The 22,888-nt window shown below is 49.5% G+C and overlaps 1 protein-coding gene and 1 non-coding gene across 2 annotated transcripts in view; both read left to right on the forward strand.

Annotated features, from left to right (window-relative positions):
• Positions 1 to 22,888, forward strand: part of PCSK6 (proprotein convertase subtilisin/kexin type 6) — a 179,333-nt gene that overhangs the window by 9,069 nt on the left and 147,376 nt on the right. The window contains exon 3 of the mRNA XM_010843399.1: positions 15 to 99. Coding sequence (XP_010841701.1) covers positions 15 to 99 — 85 coding nt within the window. The remainder of the gene's footprint in view (positions 1 to 14; positions 100 to 22,888) is intronic.
• TRNAC-GCA lies at positions 22,621 to 22,692 on the forward strand. The gene has a single exon. It is a non-coding gene; the product is annotated as a tRNA-Cys (tRNA).

A 22,888-nucleotide genomic window follows, 5' to 3' on the forward strand; every position in this document is an offset into this window, starting at 1 on the left:
CCCGTGTTCCTCAGGTCCTCCCGCCGCCGACCCGGCCTATCGGCGCCGGCCCTCCAACTAGACGGGCGGCGCGGGGCTCCGGACCCTGTACGCGTGCAGGTGGGGACTGAGGTGCTCTCCCTCGGCGTCCGAGTCTCTCGGAGGGAGGGCGGCCGGAGTCAAGGGGGCTTTCCGGGCGGCCTGGACCCCGCAGCCAGAGGCGAGGGTCCAGCCTTTAATCCCCTCCAGGCCCCCGGCAGGGGTGGGGGGAATTGGCTTCGTCTCTGGGCCTCTGGTCGGCGGGTCTGATAGCAGTTCTCTGCGGACCGGTCGTGTAACCTTAGGCTGGTCTCTTCCTTCTTTTCCATCCGCCCGCGTGTCGGGACGTTGACCTTGTGTACTTAGGTGCGCGATGTTTGGGACGGGACGGTCCAGTGTTTCGGGCCGCAGAGCACCTGCCGGGGCCTGACCACTCCCGCGCCTGGTTCGCAGGAGTGCTGTCAGCGAGCAAGAGGGGACAAGCCTGGGGCAGGACCGCGGGTGGGGTAGCTCCATAGGACCTCAGAGGTAGGCTCCCTTTTCCTGTGCCAACCCAGCCCGGCGGGTTGATCCTGATCTATGGCGGGTGGGGGCCCACCGGGGGACCTCTCTGTGCGTTGAGCAAACCTCCAACAAACACTTAGAGGATCAAGTGGAGTGACAGGGACGCGCCTGCTCATAACTGAGACCCTGCCACCAGCCAGCGTTAAATTTAGTTTCATCATTATCCGTGGCAGAAGTGGGCCACCTCTGGTGTGGCTCTGATGTGAGTGACATTTCTTTGCATCCTAAGTCCGGTGTGAACGCTGCTAACGTGAGTTGTGGGACCTTCTGGAAACGTAGATCCTGCTGTCTGAACTGTACTTCACACCGCGTGGGTCAGAGAGTGTCTGAAATAACCCGTCATGTCCTTGGTGTGTCTTTTTGTTGTATATTGAACACTCAGGTCTCTGCAAACATCCTGTGATTTAAGATTTGCCTTTGGGCAGCACTGGCTTCAGTTCCTAAATCTGAGGTTCCTAAATCTCCTGGTCCACGGTCCAGATGAAGGAAGTATTTCTTGGTGCTCTTCTGGCGCCTGCTTCCCCTGTTGGCTCAGGCCCGGCTTCTGCCACAGTTCATTGCTCCGCCCAGGTGGCCCGGCAGTTTGTCTTCAACTAAAAGTGACTCTTTAATGGCACAGTAAATTACAAAGTGCCTGGGTTTCAGGCTTTTATAATTAAGTGAACAGAGGGGAACTGAAGTAGAGCAGGGAGCTCTGGGACATTGCAGTAGAGGCCTGGTGAGGCCCCTTACCACTCCTGCCCTCAGGCATCAGAACCGCCAGCCCCCTGACCACACCCCATCTTCAAACAACTTGCATCCCACTACTGAGGGGCTTGTGCTGTGAAGCCTGCTGTCTTTGCTTTGCCTGTGGGAGAGGTTTCGTTGGGGTGTGCACCCTTCCCCCCGGATCTCCCGGGGAGTGTCCAGAGCAGCCGAGGTGGGCTGCACACAGCCTGGCACTCAGCCTGGGAATGGGATGCTGCTGGGACTGATACAGGAGGCCGTCACACACCCAGGGCATAAGAGCTGTCTTGGAGGTGAGTGTGTGTGTGTTTGTGTACACGTGTGTGATTTCTCAAGGAGGGCCTGTTACCCTGTATTCCCAGTGCAGCTTTCCTCCCCACCTCCCCCAAGTGCACTGCTAATGTGGAAAAGGCCCGGAGCAGTCCGGCCTCTACCTACTCAATAAGAACTCTTTAAAAACCTTATTTGCCTTCTTCAGCCAGGAGAATTTGTGACTCATGAATAAGATGTATATATTATTAGCTTTGATTTATGGGTGAGTGAGCCATGGTGAAGCGAGGGCTGGGAGCGCTTTGTGTCCACACGGCAGAGTGTGTCACTTCTGATGGTTGTACTATGCTTTGTCTCCTTCCACATTCCTGGCTCCCAGTTTTTCTGTGAGTGACCTTCCCTAGACCCTTAGTGGGCAGCTGGTGTTGTGCCCGGTGCCTGCCCTGACTCTTCATCCTGGTCTTTGCTGCACTCAAGCCCTGACTTTACCTTCATACAACCATGGACCTGATCCCATTTATCTTGTGTGGTGCAGGTCAAATGATACCAGTGGTTATTCACCTGTCTTGAATCATGGATCCCTTTCAGAGTCTGAGAGAGTCTCTGGATCCTCTCCATTTAAAAATATACATCATTGGGAACAGGACAAACATGTTTCTTTTTGCCCCTCAACTCATTATATTATAATGGGAATCCCAGATAATGCAACACAATTTCCAAAAAAATAAAGATTGGGAAGAGCCAAATGTCAGTCTTGACAGAGGACAAAATTAACCATATGGATAATCCAAGAGAACCCAGAGGCCAACTATTAGAACTAAGGAGAGAGAGAAGTGGGGGCTTGATTGACAAGAGACCCCTGACGATGGCCACAGCTGCGAGGACAGCATAAGAGCTGTTAGATACTTAGGAATCAATCCTAGAGACGTGTCAGACTCCCGTGAAGAGGATTATAAAACATTGTAAAAAAAGTGTTGGGAAAAAGAAGGCAAGAATGATGGAGAGAGAGATTACATTCATGATGGGAGAGGTGACTGTCACAGGTCCCCTCAACTAATGTGTAAATTCAGTATAAGCTAGTTTTAGTGCATGTAGATTTTTATATTGAATATGAAATCACACAAATACCATAGATGACTCCGAGAAGGAAGATGGGGAGGACAGTGTCTGTCACCATGAGTTTCAGTGGTCATGGCAGTTCTGCCATGGCCTGGTGATAGTTGTGTCCGTCGGTGACATTGACTCCAGCCCAGGCATATGTGGGAGCTTGTGTGTGAGCCAAAGAGGTTCTTGTGGATGGGAGGGCTGGGCAGTCCAGGACATGGTGCTGAGAGAGCCAGGTCTCCACAGGGAAGGGCAGCAGACCCTCACCCCCACTCTGTATGGGAACTCCAGATAGGATGAGAGCCTGAGTGTGTATTATTGGGGAAGACCTTCATCACATCAGCAAAGGAGAGGATTTCTGTTTATAACTTATTTTACTGAAGTATAGTTGAATTACATATTGGGTCAATTTCAGAGTGATTCAGTTGTACATACATAAATATTGTTTTTTATGTTCTTCATTCGCAGGATACTGAATGTAGTTCCTTGTGCTATATAGTAGGACCTTGTTGTTTATCCATCCTATAGATAACAATTGGCATCTGCTAACCCCAAACTCCCAGTCCATCCTTCCCCCACCATGCCTCCCCTTGGTAACCCCAAGTCTGTTCTCTGTGTCTGTGAGTCTGTTTTATTTCATAGATAAGTTGATTTGTGTCATATTTTAGATTGCCACTTCATTCTTTTTTGTGGCTGAGCAGTATTCCATTGTATGCTATTTCACTGCTAAGTCATATCCAACTCTTTGCGACCCTGTGGACAGTAGTGTGCCAAGCTCCTCTGTCCATGGGATTTCTCAGGTAAGAAGTTTGGAGTGGGGTGCCATTTCCTTCTCTATTGTATATATGTGCCACATTTTCTTTATTCAGTTGTTGATGGACATTTAGTTTGCTTCCATGACTTGGCTATTGTGAATAGTGCTGCCATGAACATAGGGCTGCATGTATATTTTTGAATTATAGTTTTGTTCAGATATATGCTCAGGAGTGGAATTGCAGGGTCATATGGTAGTTCTGTTTTTAGTTTTTTGAACATTCTCCATACTTTGCTCCATAGTGGCTACACCTATTTTCATTCTAACCAACAGTGTAGGAGAGTTGAGAAAGGAAACGATTTCTTAAACAAGACACAAGAAGATCAAATAGAGAAGGGAAGAGATTGATCCATTAAATGTTCTATATAACAAAGGTGTCATGAAGGCAATGGCACCCCACTCCAGTACTCTTGCCTGGAAAATCCCATGGACGGAGGAGCCTGGTAGGCTGCAGTCCATGGGGCTGCTAAGAGTCGGACACGACTAAGCGACTTCACTTTCACTTTTCACTTTCATGCACTGGAGAAGGAAATGGCAACCCACTCCAGTGTTCTTGCCCTGGAGAATCCCAGGGACGGCGCAGCCTGGTGGGCTGCCGTCTATGGGGTCACACAGAGTCGGACATGACTGAGGTGACTTAGCAGCAGCAGCAACATTAAAAAAGCAAATAAGAGAGTAGGAAGTATTTATAACATATAACAGTATTTTATAACATAACAGATTCATGTGTAGATTATTTAAAAGGCTATAAATGAATAATGGAGAGGGAAATAGCAACCCAGTCCAGTATTCTTGCTGGAGGATCCCATGGACAGAGGAGCCTGGTGGGCTACAGTCCATGGGGTTGCAAAGAGTTGGACACGACTGAGCAACTAACATACGTAAATGAATAAGAAAAAGGATAAGCGCCAGGTAGACAAGTGGGGAAGTATATATGAATAGGAAATTGAATGAAAGGGAAACCCAGGTAAGAAAAAGTGCCCAGCCTCCCCGGGAACTGATGGGCCTTAAGGTGGCCGTCCCACTTCACGCCTGTGGGGTTGGCAGACCGAGATGGTGTTAGCATCAAGGGCTGCCTGGGCTGCGGAGGAGCCAGGAATTGGCAGTGGGTACAGCTGCTTGGAGAGCGATAGGAGGTCGGTTATGTCAGCATGTCCGCATCCTGGCTTCAGCCTGGGAGACCCTCACTGCTGCCCCAGGAGACGTGTACAGGAGTGTCCACGGGGTCATCTCTAGATGAAGGGAGACACCACCTAAATACCACCAGGAGAAGAATGGAGGAGAAAAGTTGTCACACCACAGGGTACTCAACAGTACTTAGAAAAGAGGGAACTAGGTGTGTATCTACATAAATACATCCCAGAATTAATGTTGAGTGAAAACGGCAGGTTGCAGATGCACAGTGTAATAGTATTTATGTAAATTTTTAAAAAACACTAAGCCATTTTGTAGAACTTAGGAACGCTTACACAGGTAGTGAAAGTATAGAAGCTTGGGCTGGAAGGATCCACATCAAATTCTAGTTAGTAGAATTTCAAACTTAATCTGCAATGTTCTAATTCCTAATCTACTTTAGGAGCATATAGGTATTTGTTGTTGTTTAGTTGCTGAGTCATGTCCGACTCTTATGACTCCTTGGACTATAGCCCGTCAGGCTCCTCAGTCCATGGGATTCTCCAAGCAAGAATGCTGGATTTGGGTTGCCATTCCCTTCTCCAAGGGATCTTCCTGACCCAGGGATTGGACCTGCCTCTCCTGCAGTGGCAGGCAGATTCTTTACCACTGAGCCACCTGGAAAGGCCAGGCATATATATATGTGTGTAATATATGTAAGTTATATACAAAATTATGTTTAAGCATTTTGCACTTTTTTGTGTGTCAGAACATATTATATACACCCACTTGCATACAGACATGCATATGTACATGGATATACACATGCACATTCATATGCATATACATGTATCCACATACACCTACATACATGCACACACAGATATACACGTGCAGTGTTAAAGGAGGGGGAGAAAAATGTACATCATACCCATGTATGACTGTTCTTGGGCCACCCTTGGGCCCAGGTGAGAAGGCCCTGCCTAAAGTCTCAGGCTGGTCACCCGTGGGCTCAGGTGAGAATGCCCTACCTAGACTAAAGTCCAGGCTGGGTTGGTCCACTTGTGTAGGAAGCGGTGACCTGGAGAAACAGAAGTCCTGGCTGCAGTCACAAGGTTCTTGGGACGGAGCTGTATCTGGAGCCCATGCACCCCTCTGCCAGTCATCTTTCTCCGTCAGGTCAGCTCTCAGCAGAGAGAGCCTCAGCCCAGCCTACATCATCACCTCTGACGTTGCTCACTCAGAGAAAAGACAGGTTGTTCATTCACATGAGAAGTATGGCAGCAAGCCATTGGCCCCCACTGGATACAGCAGCACGGCGTCGGCAGCTCTTAGAAGTGATGTTTATCTTAAGGGTGGCACTGAGGCGCCGTGCTTGCCCTTGCATTTCTGCTTTGCCTGGAGTATTGAGCTAATTTGTTGGTTCTGATTCTGAGCATAAAACAGCAGGCTGGCTGCCAGGGCCCTGAAAGATCTAAGAGCCATAAATGGTTTTGAACTTTCCTTAAATAGTTTTACTTAAAATAGCTACTGAGCTGAGTGTACCTGGCCCAGAATTTCAGGTGGGCCTTTGTCATTCACTTGTCAACAGAGGAAAATTGTCTTGCTGCACACAGCTTGTTCTTACAACCAGGAGCAAGCTGAAGCGTTAGCCAGGTGTTAGAAGTGATGGGCCGGAACTTGTTCCAGTGAGTGTTGGGGACTTGGGAGGGACGAGGGGAGCCCAGAACAGCAGTCACTAGGTACTGGTTTTCACCTGGAGGCTATCTTGCTTTTATGTTCTCAACTGGGAGCCATATTCCTGGATGGTCTGTGAACAGCAAGGGCAATTTTCTGGTGTGAGCTGGGGCGGGGGGCGCGGTTGGGGGGTGGGGATAGACAGAACTGGGACTGCGAAAGTCATGCAGTAAGTATTACATGTTCCTGTCTGCCCTCTTCATTCAGATGGTAATGGATTGAAGTGGACAGGGCTTTATTTGATGGGCAATATGGTGAGTCACTGGGGCTACAGTCGGGGGAGGTGAGAAAAGCTTGAGTTGCAATGCATGGCGCTGGGAGAGCCCCCAAGGCCAGGGTCCGAGGACTGAGAACCTGGCCAGGGGGCTAGCCAGCTCTATGGCCCATTGGGGAAGTTGTTTTAAACTTCTCCAAGCAGAGGCCAAGGGTGTTGGTCCTGGTGGAGCGGAAGAGCCTGTGGGTCGTCTGGACCCCTCCCTGGTCTTGAACTACACAGGACTGTCTACACTTTGGGGAACACTCCAGGCTCCTCAGGATCTCTGGGCTCCTGCACAGATCTGGCCTCTAGAAAGCAGTTCCTCTGGTCTTTTCTGGCACCTCTGGCACTGGTGCCCCTCTCTCCAGCCAGCACCCTGCCCATGGAGGCCTTCACGATCACGAGTTGTCCATGTCCTTTCAAGCTGGGACTGCAGCACGGCCTTGGCACTGACTGGAGACCCTGGTGTGTGCTTGGGCTTGGCCGGTGGTTCCCTGGGACTGCTGTCACCATGGAGCCTGGTACTGACCTGCAGGTGCTGCTGGGCCTGTTCACCATGAGGAGACCTCGGTCCAGTTAAGTGTGACTTGCTACACATTACAAACCAGCAGGCCAGGGCCCAAAGCCCTCCCTTCTGACTGTCCTGCCTGCTCACTCGCCTTGCAGAGGGCCGTCACCCTGCATCTCAGACTCGGGTAAGCCATTGGGCGAGGAGCCTTTCAGCTGGGTGCTGCCGCTGACACATGGGCCCGTGTGGACCCACCAGCCTCGAGTGTGCATACAGTGCCGGCGCTGGTGTGATCCATGCTGCATGGTCTTTGCTGGCTCCTTCTGCTTCACACTGAGGCTTACTCCTGAGTCTCCATGGTGGAGGGAAAAACCCATCCCTCCCCAGGGGCCGCACACAGTCCTTCATAGTCTGAGGCTTTCCCCTAGATGGGCCCTCCTCCCCCTCCCCGTGGGTCCCGGTTCACCCAGAGCTGGAGGCCTGGAGGGTGCCGCCACCTTCTTGCTCCCATGCCTCCTATGCTGTCTGTAACCACGCTTCTGTCTTTGGCCTCCTGTTCCCCCACTTCTCCCCGTCCAGGGCATGTAGACCCTCCTGCCCCTTCTACTGCCTTCTGCTCTGGCCAGACCCCTCACTCTGCACTTGCTTCCTCGTGGCATCCTTGGTGCTGTTCTGTCAAGCGAGAAAGGCTCTCTCCTACAGCCCTCCTGGTCAGTGCCTTGTCCTTCCTGGCTGGCTGCTGCTCTGCAGCCATGCCCCTGGGCTCCCAGGCCTCTGCAGTGCTGTCTGCCGGCCACTGGGCTCTGTGCTTCGTGGGCACCTCAGTTCACACCCATGGTCTGGCTGCTCCTGGAGATGAGGTCCGATGGAGCTGTCTCTCTGGTGCAGAGCCGTCGGCCCAGGGCAACCTGTGCCTGGCAGACATGCCCACATTGATTCAGACTGTGTTTGTTAAGTGCTCCCCTGGGTGCTGGGCCCTCAGAGTCAAGGGGAAGGCGCCCCTGGAAGAGCCTCTCGTGGGGGGCAGGGTGCAGGCATTGTGACTGAGCACAATCAGGCTCCTCTCAGCATCTGGACAGAACCATCTCCCCTCCACCGCTTATCTGGATCCCTGCTTCTGGGAATCTCTCGGCGGGCCCTTCCCAGCTCCATGGTACGGGGGGAGGAGCTGCCCTGTGATGCTGTAGCTGCCCCCCAGTCTGGTCGGCTATATACCCCGGCCCCGCACCACCCTATAGGGTCCCGTCATCCTGCCGAGTCCTGGTCTCTGTGCGGTCCAGTGTCTCTGCTTGTGGAGTGTTGCAGACCTGGCGGCAGGCATGAGGCCCTGTCCAGCACCGCACAGAATGGGATGAGCAGCCATCAACTCTCGGGAGGGAGCCTTGTACTCATGGGATGGGACCGGATCTGCAGCTTGAGTTCCCATGGTAACCGGCCCATCAATGCCCTCAGTGTCAAGACGGTGGGACCATGGAGAAGAAGAAACAGGCTCATTGTCTCTGCCTTGGCCGCTTGGGCCCAAACCAGACACACTCTGCAGGGCTGGACAGTCCTGGCCACTGTGGGGCACAACCTGGCCAGAGAGGGGCTGTGGGCTTCAGCTTCCTGACCTCCCTGGAGCCTCATGACTTCCTGCCCCTGGCGCCGTCTTCCTTGTTGGTCTGCTCAATGGGAGAAAGGGCCTGTCTGCCACAGGGGTGAATAAACCGTGTCCAGTGTCGTGGTTGGGTGCTTCCCATTTTGTTTGTGCTCTGGTTCTCAGAGATGACCTCCTGTATTCATTACACCAGAACCATCATTGCCTGTGAAAGGACCTGGCCCACCCTGTGATCCTTGTCAGATGCCCCAAGGTGGACAGTTGGGGCAGGAGGGAGCAAGGGGCAGGGTTGGGGAGCCCTCTCGTCAGATAAGGGCCTAAGGTCCCCTGGTCCAGAGAAGAGGCTGTTCTTCCACTCACCCATCATAATCCTCCAAGTCGGAAACCAGGGCATCACTGGGTTCCCCTTCCTCCCTGGTGCCCGTCTGCGACTCCTCTCTGCCTCCTGGTCGTGCCTGCAGCCTCCTCTCTGCGCCTGGGTTTCTGCCTCCCTGCGCCGTTCCCCACCCCAAGCTGTTCGTTCCCTGCCTTGAAATCACAGAGGCTCTTCTGTAGCGGAGCCTAACTGTGTGGCCCTTGGGAGTGAGCTGTCCCCCCTGCCCCCTGCCTCTCCATCCCCACCCAGAGCCCTCACAGTTGCCAGACACCCCAGCTGGTCCAGACCTTCACTGAGCTGGAAGTGTGCCACATGCCTTTTGTTTCTCTGCATCTGCTGTTTTGGGGCTGCTGCTTTAACCTGGGCACCCGTTCCCGTGGAGCCCACCTGGAGAGCCTGCCCCTCTTCAGGACTAACTGAAGTGCTGTTTCCTGCCCTGTCTGCTGCCTGGTGGGGCAGTGCTCTGGTCTTCAAGTTCCAGGGCCCTGGCCTGATAGGGAGCCTGTCTCCCTGCCACCCCGCAGCCTCTTGTGGTCTGGCCCCAGGCCCGCTGTCCACTCCCACACCACCTCCAGAAGCACCGGGGGACTGGGTCACTTGGCCACTGGGTCCCAGGACCTCTGTCACGACTGCCACCAGTTGGCTTTGAGCTGCCCTTCTTGTTCACCAGGCACTGCTCTGATCATCACCCCTGAGCCCTATTAACCCTGTTACACAGATGAGCAAGCTTAGGCACGGAGCAGTTGAGTAACTCATTGAGGCTCAGGCCCCTTAGAGCAAGGCTTTCCACGGAGGCAGCTTTCATTCCAGCATCCACTTTGGGAAAGGGTGCAGAGAGCAGGTGGCCATGGGGCTGCAGTTGGGGTTTCCTAACTGGTGAGGCAGAGGGTGCAGTCCAGGCAAAGGAAAGACTGAGATATAGCAGTGCCTCATGTCCAGAAGATGCTGGCACCCTCCCAATGAGGGGCAGGGCTGAGCTGCACGTTCAGACCCTCCCTTCTTACCAGCTCCCTGGGCTAGGGCCTCCCTTCAGAGGCTTAGGAGTGCTAGCGGTAAATAATCTGCCAGTGCAGGTTAGACCAAGAGACATGGGCTCAATCCCTGTGTCGGGAAGATCCCCAGGAGGAGGACATGGCAACCCACTCCAGGATTCTTGCCTGGAGAATCCCATAGGTGGAGGAGCCTGGTGGGCTACAGTCCATGGGGTCACAGAGAGTCGGACATAACTGAAGTGACTAGGCCCACATTCATGTGCAGGAATGAAGGTGGCCCATAGCACTCCTGACCTCTGGAGTCTGAGAGTCTCAGGGCAGGGAGCTTCCCTTGGACGCCTCCCATGGCCCATTGAAGCCCCCGTGTTTTCCACCTTGGATGAGAGTAGAGAACTGTCCAGCAGACACCTAGCCAGAAACCAGAACCGCAGAGAGGGGCCTTTGTGACCCAGGGTGGCACCCAGAGTGGCCTGGCCTGGACATGAAACTGTATGGTTACTTGATTTTCTTTGTGCAATACCAAAGAATACAGTATGTAGAAAAGTTGGAAAATATGGAAAAGAGCAAAAAACTCTGAGAAAAGATCATTGATAATTCTACGCCTGTCCCAGATAAACACTGTTAACATTTTGGGCTGTGCCCTCTTATCATTAAGCTTTTTAGACTGTGTGGGTATGTCCATCTGTGCATGCATGTTCGTTTGTATATCTGGGTATATGGGTGTACACACACATGTACAGACAGTTCTAGGCCGATGGTGTTGCACAGTTGTTGCAGCTATACCTCCTGGGTCTGTAACTGTTTTGTGGTGAAATTTTTAATAAATGTTCAGTGCCCTGGTGGTTCCTTACCTAATCTTGCCTGACATTTAGGTCAGAGGATTCTTTGTGAGGTCATATTGCTGCTGATGGAGAATGCCAGCACTGGGTGGGGTGATGCACAGGTTCCCCGCCCTCTCTCCCCCCGCCCCTGCTGCCAAGCCTCTTCCACCTGGTTCCCATGCTGGTTACACCCCAGCCCCATCCTGCATCACCCACCTTGCACAGGGTCCCATACTTGATGGCATGTGTCAGTCTAGCTCACAAGGATTCTATGAAGCACTTTTTCCTTATTTGATAAAGCTACTGGTATGCTGTGTAAATATCCTCCCTTCAAAGAGAATTCAAACAGTGAAAGATAGATGAGGAGAAGGACCCCAGATCCCCTGCCTCTCCTCATCCCATTCTCAACTGACCCCTCCCCCAACACCACCCGCCCACATGTTACTGTCCGTGTGTCCTGTTTTCACGGAGGGTGAATGGGCCATGCCAGATGTACCCAGCAGTACATTTTGGAAAGCTCTCTACTGAAGTACGTAGAGGTCTACCTCCCTCTTTTGAAGTAGTTTTAAGCTGTTGTATTGAAGCCACATATTTGGTTACGGCATTGCCTTGTTCATTCATGTTATTTTATTTTTCTCCAGGTTTTTTTTTTCCTGTATCATAAACAACATTGCAGTGATCATTCTTGTTCCTCTTCTCTGTATGAGAATTTCTGTAGGCTACATAATAGCAAAAACAAATACGAGTAGTGAATATGTAAGTCCCCTACATACAAACCTTCAAGTTGTTTTTTTCAAAGATGTGAATGTGCATTCACACGTCCACTTACGTGACTTAGTTCGTGCGTCTGGTGTATGCTGTCACGTGCATGCCTCCTCTACACGTGGTTGTGCTCTTGTGCACTTGAGTGTACAGTCCTGTACAGAGGACAGCAGTGCAGCGTCTTTATTTCAAGCCCAGGATGTCCATAAGCAAGTGTTAACGCAGTGGTGATACTGCTGGTACTACTGTACTTTCAAGGTACTGTAAGATTAAAATTGTTTTCTCTACTTTTGTGTTTGTTATCTGATATTTGTATGAAAAGTATTACAAACCTATTACAGTGCACTACTATATAGCCAAGTGTGTTAGTTGGGCACCTGGGCTTACTTTGTTGGACTCAGGAACAAATTGGACTTAATGATGGTCCTCTTAGAGTGGAACTCGTCTATATGTTGGGGACTTACTGTAATAATCACAGATACCTCTTGAGCCTTATTATGTGCTTTCCCTGAACTGACTCATTCAATCTTCTTAAGAACCCTGCAAGTAGGTATTGTCATTATCCCCTGTTTACAGAGAGGAAGCTGAGGCACAGGAAGGTTAAGTAACTTGTCTGTGATTGCAGCGCTTGCCCATACCAGAGCCAAAATCTGAGTTGAGGTGGTCTGGCTCCAGAGGCCAGGGAGCTGCTGAGGCAAAGCTGAGTCCGTGGGGTGGGGGTGAAGCGGGGCAGGGCTGGGAGGAGGGAGTAAGGGGTGGTCCAGGCAGGTGGGGCCAGGTGACACTGCCCACCCCTAGAAAGTAGGTGGGAGACCAGGCCCTCAGTGGTCCTCTGGGGGAGATTGTCAGTACTATTCTCACAGGTAAAAATCAGCTCTCATGGTTGTTTTAATATGCTTTTTTTTTTTCCTGATTACTGTTAAAATTAAATGCTTCTTCATAAACTTATCAATCATTTCAATTCCTCTCTGAAGGATTTGTTTATATTCTTTGCCCATTTTTCCAGTGGTTTATTTTTCTTTTCTCCTGATGATCTGTAGGTGCCGTCACTCTCTTGTGGTTATGAATCTTTTGTCTGTAAATAGATTCTCCTGTGTCACTTTTCTCTGAATGTTGTTCAGAGGGTGTGTTGGCTGCTTGTTTTTGGAGGTAAAATGCACAGTTGCCATTGTTTGCAGGGCTTTGGGCTTGTCACTCATGTGACTGAGTGAACAAGGCAGGGTCCCTGTCGACAACAGAAGAGAACTAAGTAACCATTGCCAGAGGAATAGTACAAGGAACACACAGGTGGGACCCGCCTGCTTTAGGATGACAGGAGAGTAGGGCTGGTTTTCCCTGGGAGGATCAGGGGTGGCTTTGTGACTAGTGGCTTTGGAGCCAGACCTTGAAGGTCCATGGTTGTCAAAAGCAAAGCAGGGAGAAGCAGGGAGCAGGCTGGCCTGAGGGGGAGTGTCATCCTGCATCCCATGGGGGAGAACCCAGCTGGCTGGCTCGGACAGAGGCATGGTCACGGTGGGGCTGCTTCCAGGCGTGTGTGCAGGGTAAGGAGAACCACTAGGGCTGTGGGCCAGCAGCGTGGGAGCCTCTGCCCATGCTGGGATGAGGGGATAGAGGGAGGGGGAGCAGGGTCAACAGAGCCTTGTGGGCACCAAGGCAGCGAGGACGCGGCACCCTCCTGGCGCCTCCCACTGGCTGAGCCCTGAGAGGTGTGCTGTCAGGAGGGGTGCAGGGCTGGGCGAGGAGAGGGGGATAACCAGGGGAGCCTGGCGGGAAGGGGAGCATAACTTGAGGAGTAAGGGACGTCCTGGGTGTGGTGTCACCAGAGGTACAGCAGGCATTTGTCGGGTGCTAGTGTGAAGCCTGACACTGTGCAGGGGACTGGGTGGGAAGGTGCATCGGGCTGGCATCGCCCCTGGGACACTGCCTCGGTGCCATTGATAACTGTCCACGTGTCCTTTCGCATGCCTGCAGCCCTGTCAGACCCCATGTACCTGGATCTGTGCCTCCTTGCCCCAGTCAGAGTTTCTTTCGGTCTGTCCGACTGAGGACAGAGTTCACAATGGGAAACTAAGTCCGTTTCTGGCCACTTGGCACTTCGTCTAACACACAACTTGGTCTTTGGTTGTTTTCCTAAACATAAGCAAGTTTATATAAGAATCCCTCCTTGGGTTCTTCTTGGTTAAGCCTAATTTCTATAAAAAGGAAAGAAACCTTACTTCTGTCCTGCCCTCAAAGTAGCCATTCATGCCTGAATTTGTTCACAGTCTTATGCATGTCTCCTAGTTTCTCTCTTGCAGGAATGTGATGCTGTCAGCCACAGGCCAGCAGCAGGACTTGCTTCCATGGCTTAAGCAAGTTTCTGTGCCACAACTTTCCCATCCCAGAGCCTCACACCCTGCATTTAAGCACGAGAGGCAGAAGCCCATTTATGGGAATGAACGCTCTTTTCCTGGAGTTTCATGTCCTTACACAACATGATCTCTCTGCTACTTTCTAGGTTTTTTTGTTTGTTTGTTTTGTTTTTAGTTTTCTTTTTCAAGGAATGTGGTTTTCTACCTTCCTCTGATACATGGACACACCAGGAAGATCAGAAAACCAAATTGTTCCTTTTCACACCAAATAGACCTGAAATCCAAAGGATTTCAGAGGTAGAATGGGTTCGCTGCCCCTAGAAGTTCATCTCTGAGACTCTTTTCCAGGCCCAGGACTAACCACCTTGCATGATGACAAGCTGTGTCACTCTTGTTCCAGCCAAGGAAGTGCATTTCCAAAACCTAACCAGGAGCATCTTTCCACTTCCCACCTTTACTTTTACTCTCAAAGGGTCTTGCATGTGTTGGTGTTTTCTTCTCATGTCAGAATTTCAATTATTCCGTAGAAACGCCTGTCTTCAAGCCAACTGGTTTTAAAACCAGCTGTCACTTCAGTCGTGTCTGACTCTTTGTGACTCCATGGCCTGTAGCCTGCCAGGCTCCTCTGTCCATGGGATTCTCCAGGCAGGAATACTGGACTGGGTTGCTATTTCCTTCTCCAGGGGATCTTCCTGATGCAGGGATTGAACCCGTGTCATTTCCGTCTCCTGCATTGTCTGCTGCTGCTAAATCATGTCAATCATGTCCGACTCTGTGCGACCCCATAGACAGCAGCCCACCAGGCTCCCATCCCTGGGATTCTCCAGGCAAGAATACTGGAGTGGGGTGCCATTGCCTTCTCCTCCTGCATCGGCAGGTGGATTCTTTACTGCTGACACCACCTGAGAAGCCTGAAAGTTGGTTTTACTTTCTAGCAATTGGTTCCTTTCCTGAAGTTCATCACTAATAGTCTTTGAGCATGGTCTGAGCTGATGGCTGTGCCAGCCTGGGCTTGTCTTGGGGCCAGGCAGTCGCTCAGCCTCCTCCTGGGGTTGCCCCTGCGCAATGAGAGTTCTTTTCTCCTGGCAAAGCCGAGGAAGTTGTTTGTGTGTTTGCCACTGCTTCCCTCCTGTCTGTGTCTGTGTTTCACTTGAACCGTGTGGTTGGGATGTGTGAGTTAGGCTCCAAGTCTCCAGACAGGGCTGCATTCCTGCATGCACCCTGGGCTTGGAAGAGATGCTCAAAGATTGTTACAGACAGTGCACGCAGGCCCCAGGGAATAGCCATCTCACCAGAACTGCCCAGTCCCTTCTAAATGATGCACCTTTCTTCCCAGGTCTTCTGGGGGAGGTTTGTGAACATTGAGCTCAGTTTGATTTCTGTATCCTAACAGAAATCTTCATAACAGAAGATGACATATTGGCTGCTGTGACCAGCCTTCCTGTGGCCAGCAGGAGCTGGTGCCGTGGTTTCCCTGGCAGGTCGTGGAGCTTTGCTGAGGGAACCAGACTAGTATGTGTAGCTGTCTGTCAGAGCAAGTCACCAGCTGCCTGACCCCTAGCTGGTTTCTCAGAAATCAGGAGTGGGGGAGCACTTCTGTTTTCTCCCCTAGAGGATTATGGAGTTCCCTGGGTTGTTCAGCTTGTTTATCCCAATTCTTTGAGTGTCTACTACGGTCCACCAGTAGAATGGATAAACAATGTGTCACGTTCCTACAGTGGGCATCTGTCCTCAGCAGTAAAGTGAAGACACTTGGTATGTAACAGCAGGGTGGGCCCCACAGACTCTGCAGAATGTAAGAGAAGGCTTACACCAAAGAGTCATCTGATTTCATTTCTTGTTGTTCAGCCACTCAGTTGTGTCCAACTGTATGTGAGCCCGTGGACTGCAGCATGCCAGGCTTTCCTGTCCTTCACCATCTCCCGGAGTTTGCTCAAACTCATGTCCATTGAGTCAGTGATGCCATCCAACCATCTCATCCTCTGTCATCCTCTTCTCCTCCTACCCTCAATCTTTCCCAGCATCAGGATCTTTTCCACTGAGTTGGCTCTGCATCAGGTGGCCAAAGTATTGGAGATTCAGCTTGAACATCAGTCCTTCCAGTGAATATTCAGGGATTATTTCCTTTAGGTTTGACTGGTTTGATCTCCTTGCTGTCCAAGGGACTCTCAAGAGTCTTCTTTAGCACTGCAGTTCAAAAGCATCAATTTTTCAGCTCTTGGCTTTCTTTGTAGTCCAACTCTCACATCCATACGTGACTACTGGAAAAAACATGGCTTTGACTGTACGGACCTTTGCTGGCAAGTGATGTCTTTGCTTTGTCATACACTGTCTAGGTTTGTCATAGTTTTTCTTCCAAAGAGCAATCGCCTTTTCATTTCATGGCTGCAATCACCGTCTGCAGTGATTTAAAAATCAAGTTTGTCACTGTTTCCATTGTTTTCCCATCTATTTGCCATGAAGTGATGGGACTGGATGCTATGATCATAGTTCTTTGAATGTTTAGTTTTAAGCCAGGTTTTTCACTCTCTCACTTTCATCAAGAGGCTCTTTAGTTCCTCTTCACTTTCTGCCATAAGGGTGGTGTCATCTATATATCTGAAGTTGTTGATATTTTTCCTGGCAATCTTGATTCCAGCCTGGGCTTCATCTAGCCCAACATTTCACATGATGTACTGTGCATATAACTTAAATAAGCAGAGTTCATTTCTAGAACAGGCAAAACCCACCTGTGGGAGTGGAATAGCAAGTAACATGTGGACTGCCTGGAGAGGGGCATGGGGAGGTATTCTGTGCTGATGGCGACGTTCTCTGTCATGAAGGGGATTTGGGGTCATACAGGTGCAAACATTTATCAAAACTAAACAAATTTATTTATCTCACCGTATGTAAATTTTACTTCAGAGGAGAAAAATCTGTGAGCAAACGCTGAACTCTCCTGATGGTGTGGATGTTGAGATGTTTAGGGGAAGTGTACTGTTACTGTATTTTACTTTGGATGCACCAGAAGTAAGAGCGATTGACAGATAGACAGAGGCCTGGATATACAGAAACGTGAGTCACTTCAGTGATTATGTCAGTGGGGCAGTCAGAGTGGTGGGTGTGTGGGTGTTTGCAGTTCTTTCAGCTTTCTGTATGTTTGTAAATTTCCACAGTAAATGTTGGGGAGGAAAAGACTCTTAGGGGTGTGGTGGGCATAGGGCAGATTCAGGAGAAATCCCCTACTGTCCTGATAGGCTCGTCAGTTTGTGTTCAGAGATAAGGAGGAGAAGCCTAGTGGTTTAGTGGGGCAAAGAGGTCATCAGAGAAATCCCGTGGAATCTGTGCTTGGGGGACGGACGCTTTGGTAAGGTGAGCTCTAGGGTCATGCTCACATCTGGCAGGATTACTGTGGCTCTCTGAGCCCAGGGACAGAGAGATTCGGCCAGGAGAGAAGCACCCAGGGCACAGCGCTGTGCGGAGGCCTGCCGTCTGAGGGCCTTCCTGCAGAGGGGAGATAAGCCTTCCACAGACAGCCTGGCACCGTGGTTCGGGTCTGGGTTGCTGGCCTGCTGCTTATCTTCTCAGGCCTGTTCTGCGGTGCTTCTATAATTACAGGATTTGAATTATCATACAGACTTTTTAGCCCCCTTTTTTAAATCATAGAAGTTATTATTTTTTTAATCACCTGCAATTTGAAAACAATCAGCAATTGCTAAAAAGCTTTCTGGAAAAGAAGGCAAAATGATACATTGATCTCAAAGATGTAGTGTGACCTTCAGGTAACAATGAACATTTGATGTTAATACGAACAGCCATTGAAATCGTTCTGAATGGGAAAGTTTGTTGTCATCAGCAGTAGTAGCTGTGAGACTGGAGTAACCATTGGTGCCATTGGTGGAAGCTCTTGTGGACCCAGGCAGTGTTGGATTGAACCAGACTAGTGGTGTTCTGGTGGGGGGCTGCCCTATGCTGGGGCCGTGCCCCTCCTTAGTGAGGGGCTGCCCTAGACCAGATGCGCCAGAGACCACCAACGTCAGGCTTCTCCCAGAGCCTCTGCCTAGGGAGGAAGCTCCCGGTCTGCTGGTAAGTAATTTAGGGCATGTGTGAGAAGCCGGGGTAGGGAGAGCAGAGAAGAATGAAAGCATTATTCTAAGAAGCTGATCTTATTTATAGATTCTCCTAATTCTATTAAAATGAAGGCCGGAGGGTTATAAAACTTGGAACACATAACACAGAATAGCCATGAAAGGACGTTAAGTGAAAATAGGGAACAATAGTAAAATGAGAAGACAGTGTCGACAGGAAGAGGTGACGGTTTTCTGAAATAAAATTGTCCTAGGGCACACTGTATGGGGAGAGTGAATTAAAATGAGGAGAGAACTTGGAAGGAAACAGAAAACATTTCATAATGAAAAGGGGAAAGTGTTAGCCGACTCAAGAGGAAAACAAAGATTACACTAATTACATTAAGCGACAAATAAAATGCCATCGTTGTAAAGAGAAATAAAACTAATTAAATACTTAATGTGCTTTAAGAGGGCTTAGCAAAATAAAATGTATCAACTGTGATAAAATATGTAGACAGCCGTGATTTTCCTGCTTTGGCCCAGCAGCTAGGATAGTGCCCGACCTCCTGCATGTAAAACAAGGGATTTTTTATTCCTGACATAGCACATTAATGTTTGTATGTCATGAAACAAAATAATGAGCCCCTCATATTATTAATAGAAAAGCTGGAATCAAACAAATGCTTTTAAATGAATGAGTTTATGAATGAATAAGGAGTTAAAAAATACACGCTCAAAATGGAAAGCAACAGAACCACCTTCTAAGATAAAAATCTGACAAATGAAGATTTGAAGGAGGTGTTTCTCTTTAGTGCCAGTAACTTAAGCTCTCTCTGCATTTTCTGCTGGAAAGCAGAGTTACTGGTACCCCCGACAGTCAGATGCTTGGAAAATGCCAGGTCTGAAGTGAACATGGATGCGTGTTAATGCTGATAATCTTATCATCACCACCTTGATGTCTGTTAATACCAGAAGAGAGGGAAGTGGCATGTCCTTTCAGTGTTAGGCCCTGGAGTCAGAGTAGGAGAACACCGTCTGTAGGGCTTCAAAGCTAGCCAAAGGTGTCATGGAGAAGATTTCAGACATACTGCTCCTTTTACCTTTTGTCTTTTTTGAGGGGAAAAGATGAGCTGATGTGAAAAGTTTAGGATGGGAAAGGTAGAAAAAAGCCAGACCAAGAAAGAGCTGATGAGCCATTGGGTAGCCCGGACATCCGGGCCACAGAGCCTGCCCACCAGTTCCCAGGGAGACACCTGGTCAGTGGCCACTCCAGCCAGCCCACATGGTATTCGCCCTCCTCAGCCATCCCCCTGCCAGACTCTTGTCCACCATCATGATGCTAAAGAGGACACTCCTGCTTGGAACTAATTGGTTAATGATCCTCTTTGGAGGATGAAAGAAGAGTTTAGATTCAGTAAAACTTATTGTCAATTAGCCAGTGTGGGCACCTGGGAGCCAGTGGACAAGCTCACGAAGGAATAGTTTGTTGCCTGGACACGGCAGTTGGGGCGTGGAGTGGCTCTGTGACTTGGCACGGCTCTGTGATGCCCATTTGCCTGTTGACTATAACCAACAGGTCCACTTTCACCCCCATGGAGAACGGTGTGCCTGGAAGTGCTGAATTTTATCCTTTTCTCAAGCCATTCTCAGTCTGGGCATCACTCAGCAGGGCCTGCACAGAACCCAGACTCTCCTGATTCAGAGAACAAGAGTCAGACTGGGGCTCTGGGACAGGAGACACGAGGTGGGTGGTTTTCTCTTCTGCTGCTCCTCCCCACTACACCTGTTTTCCACTTTATTGAAATGTTGATCAATTTTGATCTATTTTGATCTGGTAGCTCTTGCCATCAGAGTCAGTGGCCAAAACAGGCTGCAGGATTGTTCTAATCCCAACACTTTGTCTGCAGTTGGTCAGCGGTCGATATCTCTGGGTCTCAGGTCACACACCGATCTGTAAAGTGTGGTTGTAATCATCACTTTCCAAACAGCATTCTCATCTGGCTGTTGTGAACATCGTAGCATGGACTTCTTCCTGTGTGACTGAGAGGGCAGACATTATCAGTGCAGCCGTTCGTGGGCTCGCTGGACTGACAGATGCTCTGCACAGGCCTCTCTTGTGGACACTGACCCTCCAGCCCAGGGCCCACCCCCATTTACCATTACCTGCTGTGGCCCCTCAGCTACATCTTGCCTGGGTGGGTTCCATACTGATTCTGGAGGAGCCACGGAACACTGGGTGTTTGTGGCATCCTGGGATCACCGTCCACCTTGGGCTGTGAGGGCTGAGCTATCAAAGGACCAGATTGCTTTAAGCAGTGGTCTGAAAGCTCCCCTGCTGATACTGGAGGGTTTTCATTCTGCCAGGGAATAGGACAGTGTGCCAGCAATTTCAGAGCATCACAAAACAGTAGCTAGGGATCATTGAGATACTAAATGAGAGGATGGTGCCTGAAACAAAGGGGGCTCTGACCTACCTTCTGTGGGAACTCAGAGGGGACCATGGAGGCAAACTGGTCTCAGGACTTGGTCTCTAGCCAACAAGACACCTGCATCAATAACTAACCAGTGGAATGTGCGAGGTTGTCTGAGAGGTGTGGAAGTGATACTGGAGGACTGGGCACTGGGGATCACTTCTACCTTATGAAGGAAAATAGTGAGGAGGATGAAGACAGGATGGGGAGAAGGATGAGGATGATGGTTAGGTTGATGTTGATGGAGAGGAGGAGGAGGAGCATGTGGAGGGTGATGGTGAGGATAATGGTAGGATGAGGATGTGGACGATGGTAAGAATGATGAGAATGGTGATGGGGAGGATGGAGAGGATGATGGTGATAGTGACGGTAAGGGGAATGAGAGGAGGAGGAGGATATGAGGAAGAGGATGATGATGGTGATTATAAGGGTGATGGTGACAATTATAAGAGTGGTTAACTCTTACCGGGCCAGAACCTACTCTAAGTGCTTTACCTCCGTGACTCCTTACAGCCGCCTCCTCACAACGGATGCCCCTCCGGCTCCCATGTGACGGATGAGGACACAGCACAGAGAGGTTCAGTGATGCATACAGTTCAGATGCGGCAGAACCAGAGCTGACTGCACACTCACTTCTTTGTTACCTTTGAAACATGTTATTCAGTGCATATAAAATATTTCCCACAACATATATGTTCATTATTAAAAAGCATAAAAATAGAACTATTGACACCACCACCCAGCCCAGAAAGTAGACGATTATCAACATTACTTACGTATTCCTTTTTCATCTTTCCACTGTTAAAAGGTAAACCAAGGCATATTAAAAATTTTAAGAATTTATGTGAGCAAAAATCGATTTGAATCAGGCAGCACCAAAGGGGAAGTGGATATTAGTGCCGTGTGAACACAGGAGCGAGACTTTTATAAAGGAGAAGCAGAAATAAAGTGAGGAAGTGATCTGATTGGCTGTTGCTTCAGTGGCTGCCTTATTTGGGAAAGCTTAGTTAGCTAATCCTGATTGGCTGCCCTTAGGTTTTGATTTCTTAACCTTGAAGCATTTACAGGCTTGGGTTTGGTTTGCTTACCTGGGCTGCTAAGGCAGTAGAGTCACCTCAGCCTAATGGCCTCCTTGTTTAATTAATTTAACCCCACCCTGCCCACACCTCTCCAGCCCCACAGGGTAACCACAGTCCAAACAGTACGTGTGTCACAGGTGTAGGTATGCTTAGACTGTACCTTGCTTAGTTTGACTTTTGAGCTCTGTGAAAGTGAAGTTCTGTAAAAGGTGAAGCTCCAGTACTTTAGGCCAGCTGATGTGAAGAGCTGACTCATTGGAAAAGATGCTGATGCTGGGAAAGATTGAAGGCAGGAGGAGAAAGGGGAGACAGAGGATGAGATGGTTGGATGGCATCAGTGACACAATGGACATGAATTTGAGTAAATTCTGTGAGATGGTGACGGACAGGAAAGCCAGGCATGCTGCAGTCCATGAGTTCACAGGACACTACTGAGCGACTAAACAATAACAGCAACAAAAAATGATATACTGTATGTGTGTGGTGTTCTGGGACTTTCTTTTTTTTTTCACTTAACATCAAGTTTCTAAGGCTCAGCTACATTGTAGCCATAGCCCCAGCATAGCTGTGGTTCATTTCACTTCTCTACAATATTCTTCAGCCAGCAAATCATCATGCGCATGTCCTTCTCCCAGCAATAAATGAATGTGATTTCTACTAAGAACAGGGTTGCTACAACAGCTCTGTGCATGCCCTCTGGTTTGCGTATATCAGAGTTTCTCTGAAGCACGTGCCTAGAATTGGGATGACTGGATTTTTGTATACTGAATACCAGTGCTTTTTCAGTTACAAGTGTAGGAAATGGCATTTCCAAGTTTGTGAATTTTTAAAAAAATCTTGTGTAGGTGTCTTCTGATTAAATAGGAAAATTAACTGTTACATAATTGTATGCATCAGTCTTTTCTCTTTTTTATAGCAGTTTTATGAAGGTATAATTTGTGAGCCATATGACCTGTTTAAAATGTACAGTTCATTTTGTTTTTGTTAGTGTATTCATATATTAGAGAGGGCTTCCCTGGTGGCTCAGAGGTTAAAGTGTCTGCCTGCAATGCTGGAGACCCAGGTTCGATCCCTGGGTGGGGAAGATCCCCTGGAGAAGGAAATGGCAGCCCACTCCAGTACTCTTGCCTGGAGAATCCCATGGAGGGAGGAGCCTGGTAGGTTACAGTCCACAGGGTTGCAAAGAGTTGGACACGACTGAGCAACTTCACTTCACTTCGTAGAGTTGTGCTACCATCACTACAATCAGGTCTAGAGCATTTCATCACCCCAGAAAGAAA

This window comes from Bison bison, unplaced genomic scaffold (genome assembly GCF_000754665.1).
Source record: "Bison bison bison isolate TAMUID 2011002044 unplaced genomic scaffold, Bison_UMD1.0 scf7180017864181, whole genome shotgun sequence".
NCBI lineage: Eukaryota > Metazoa > Chordata > Mammalia > Artiodactyla > Bovidae > Bison > Bison bison.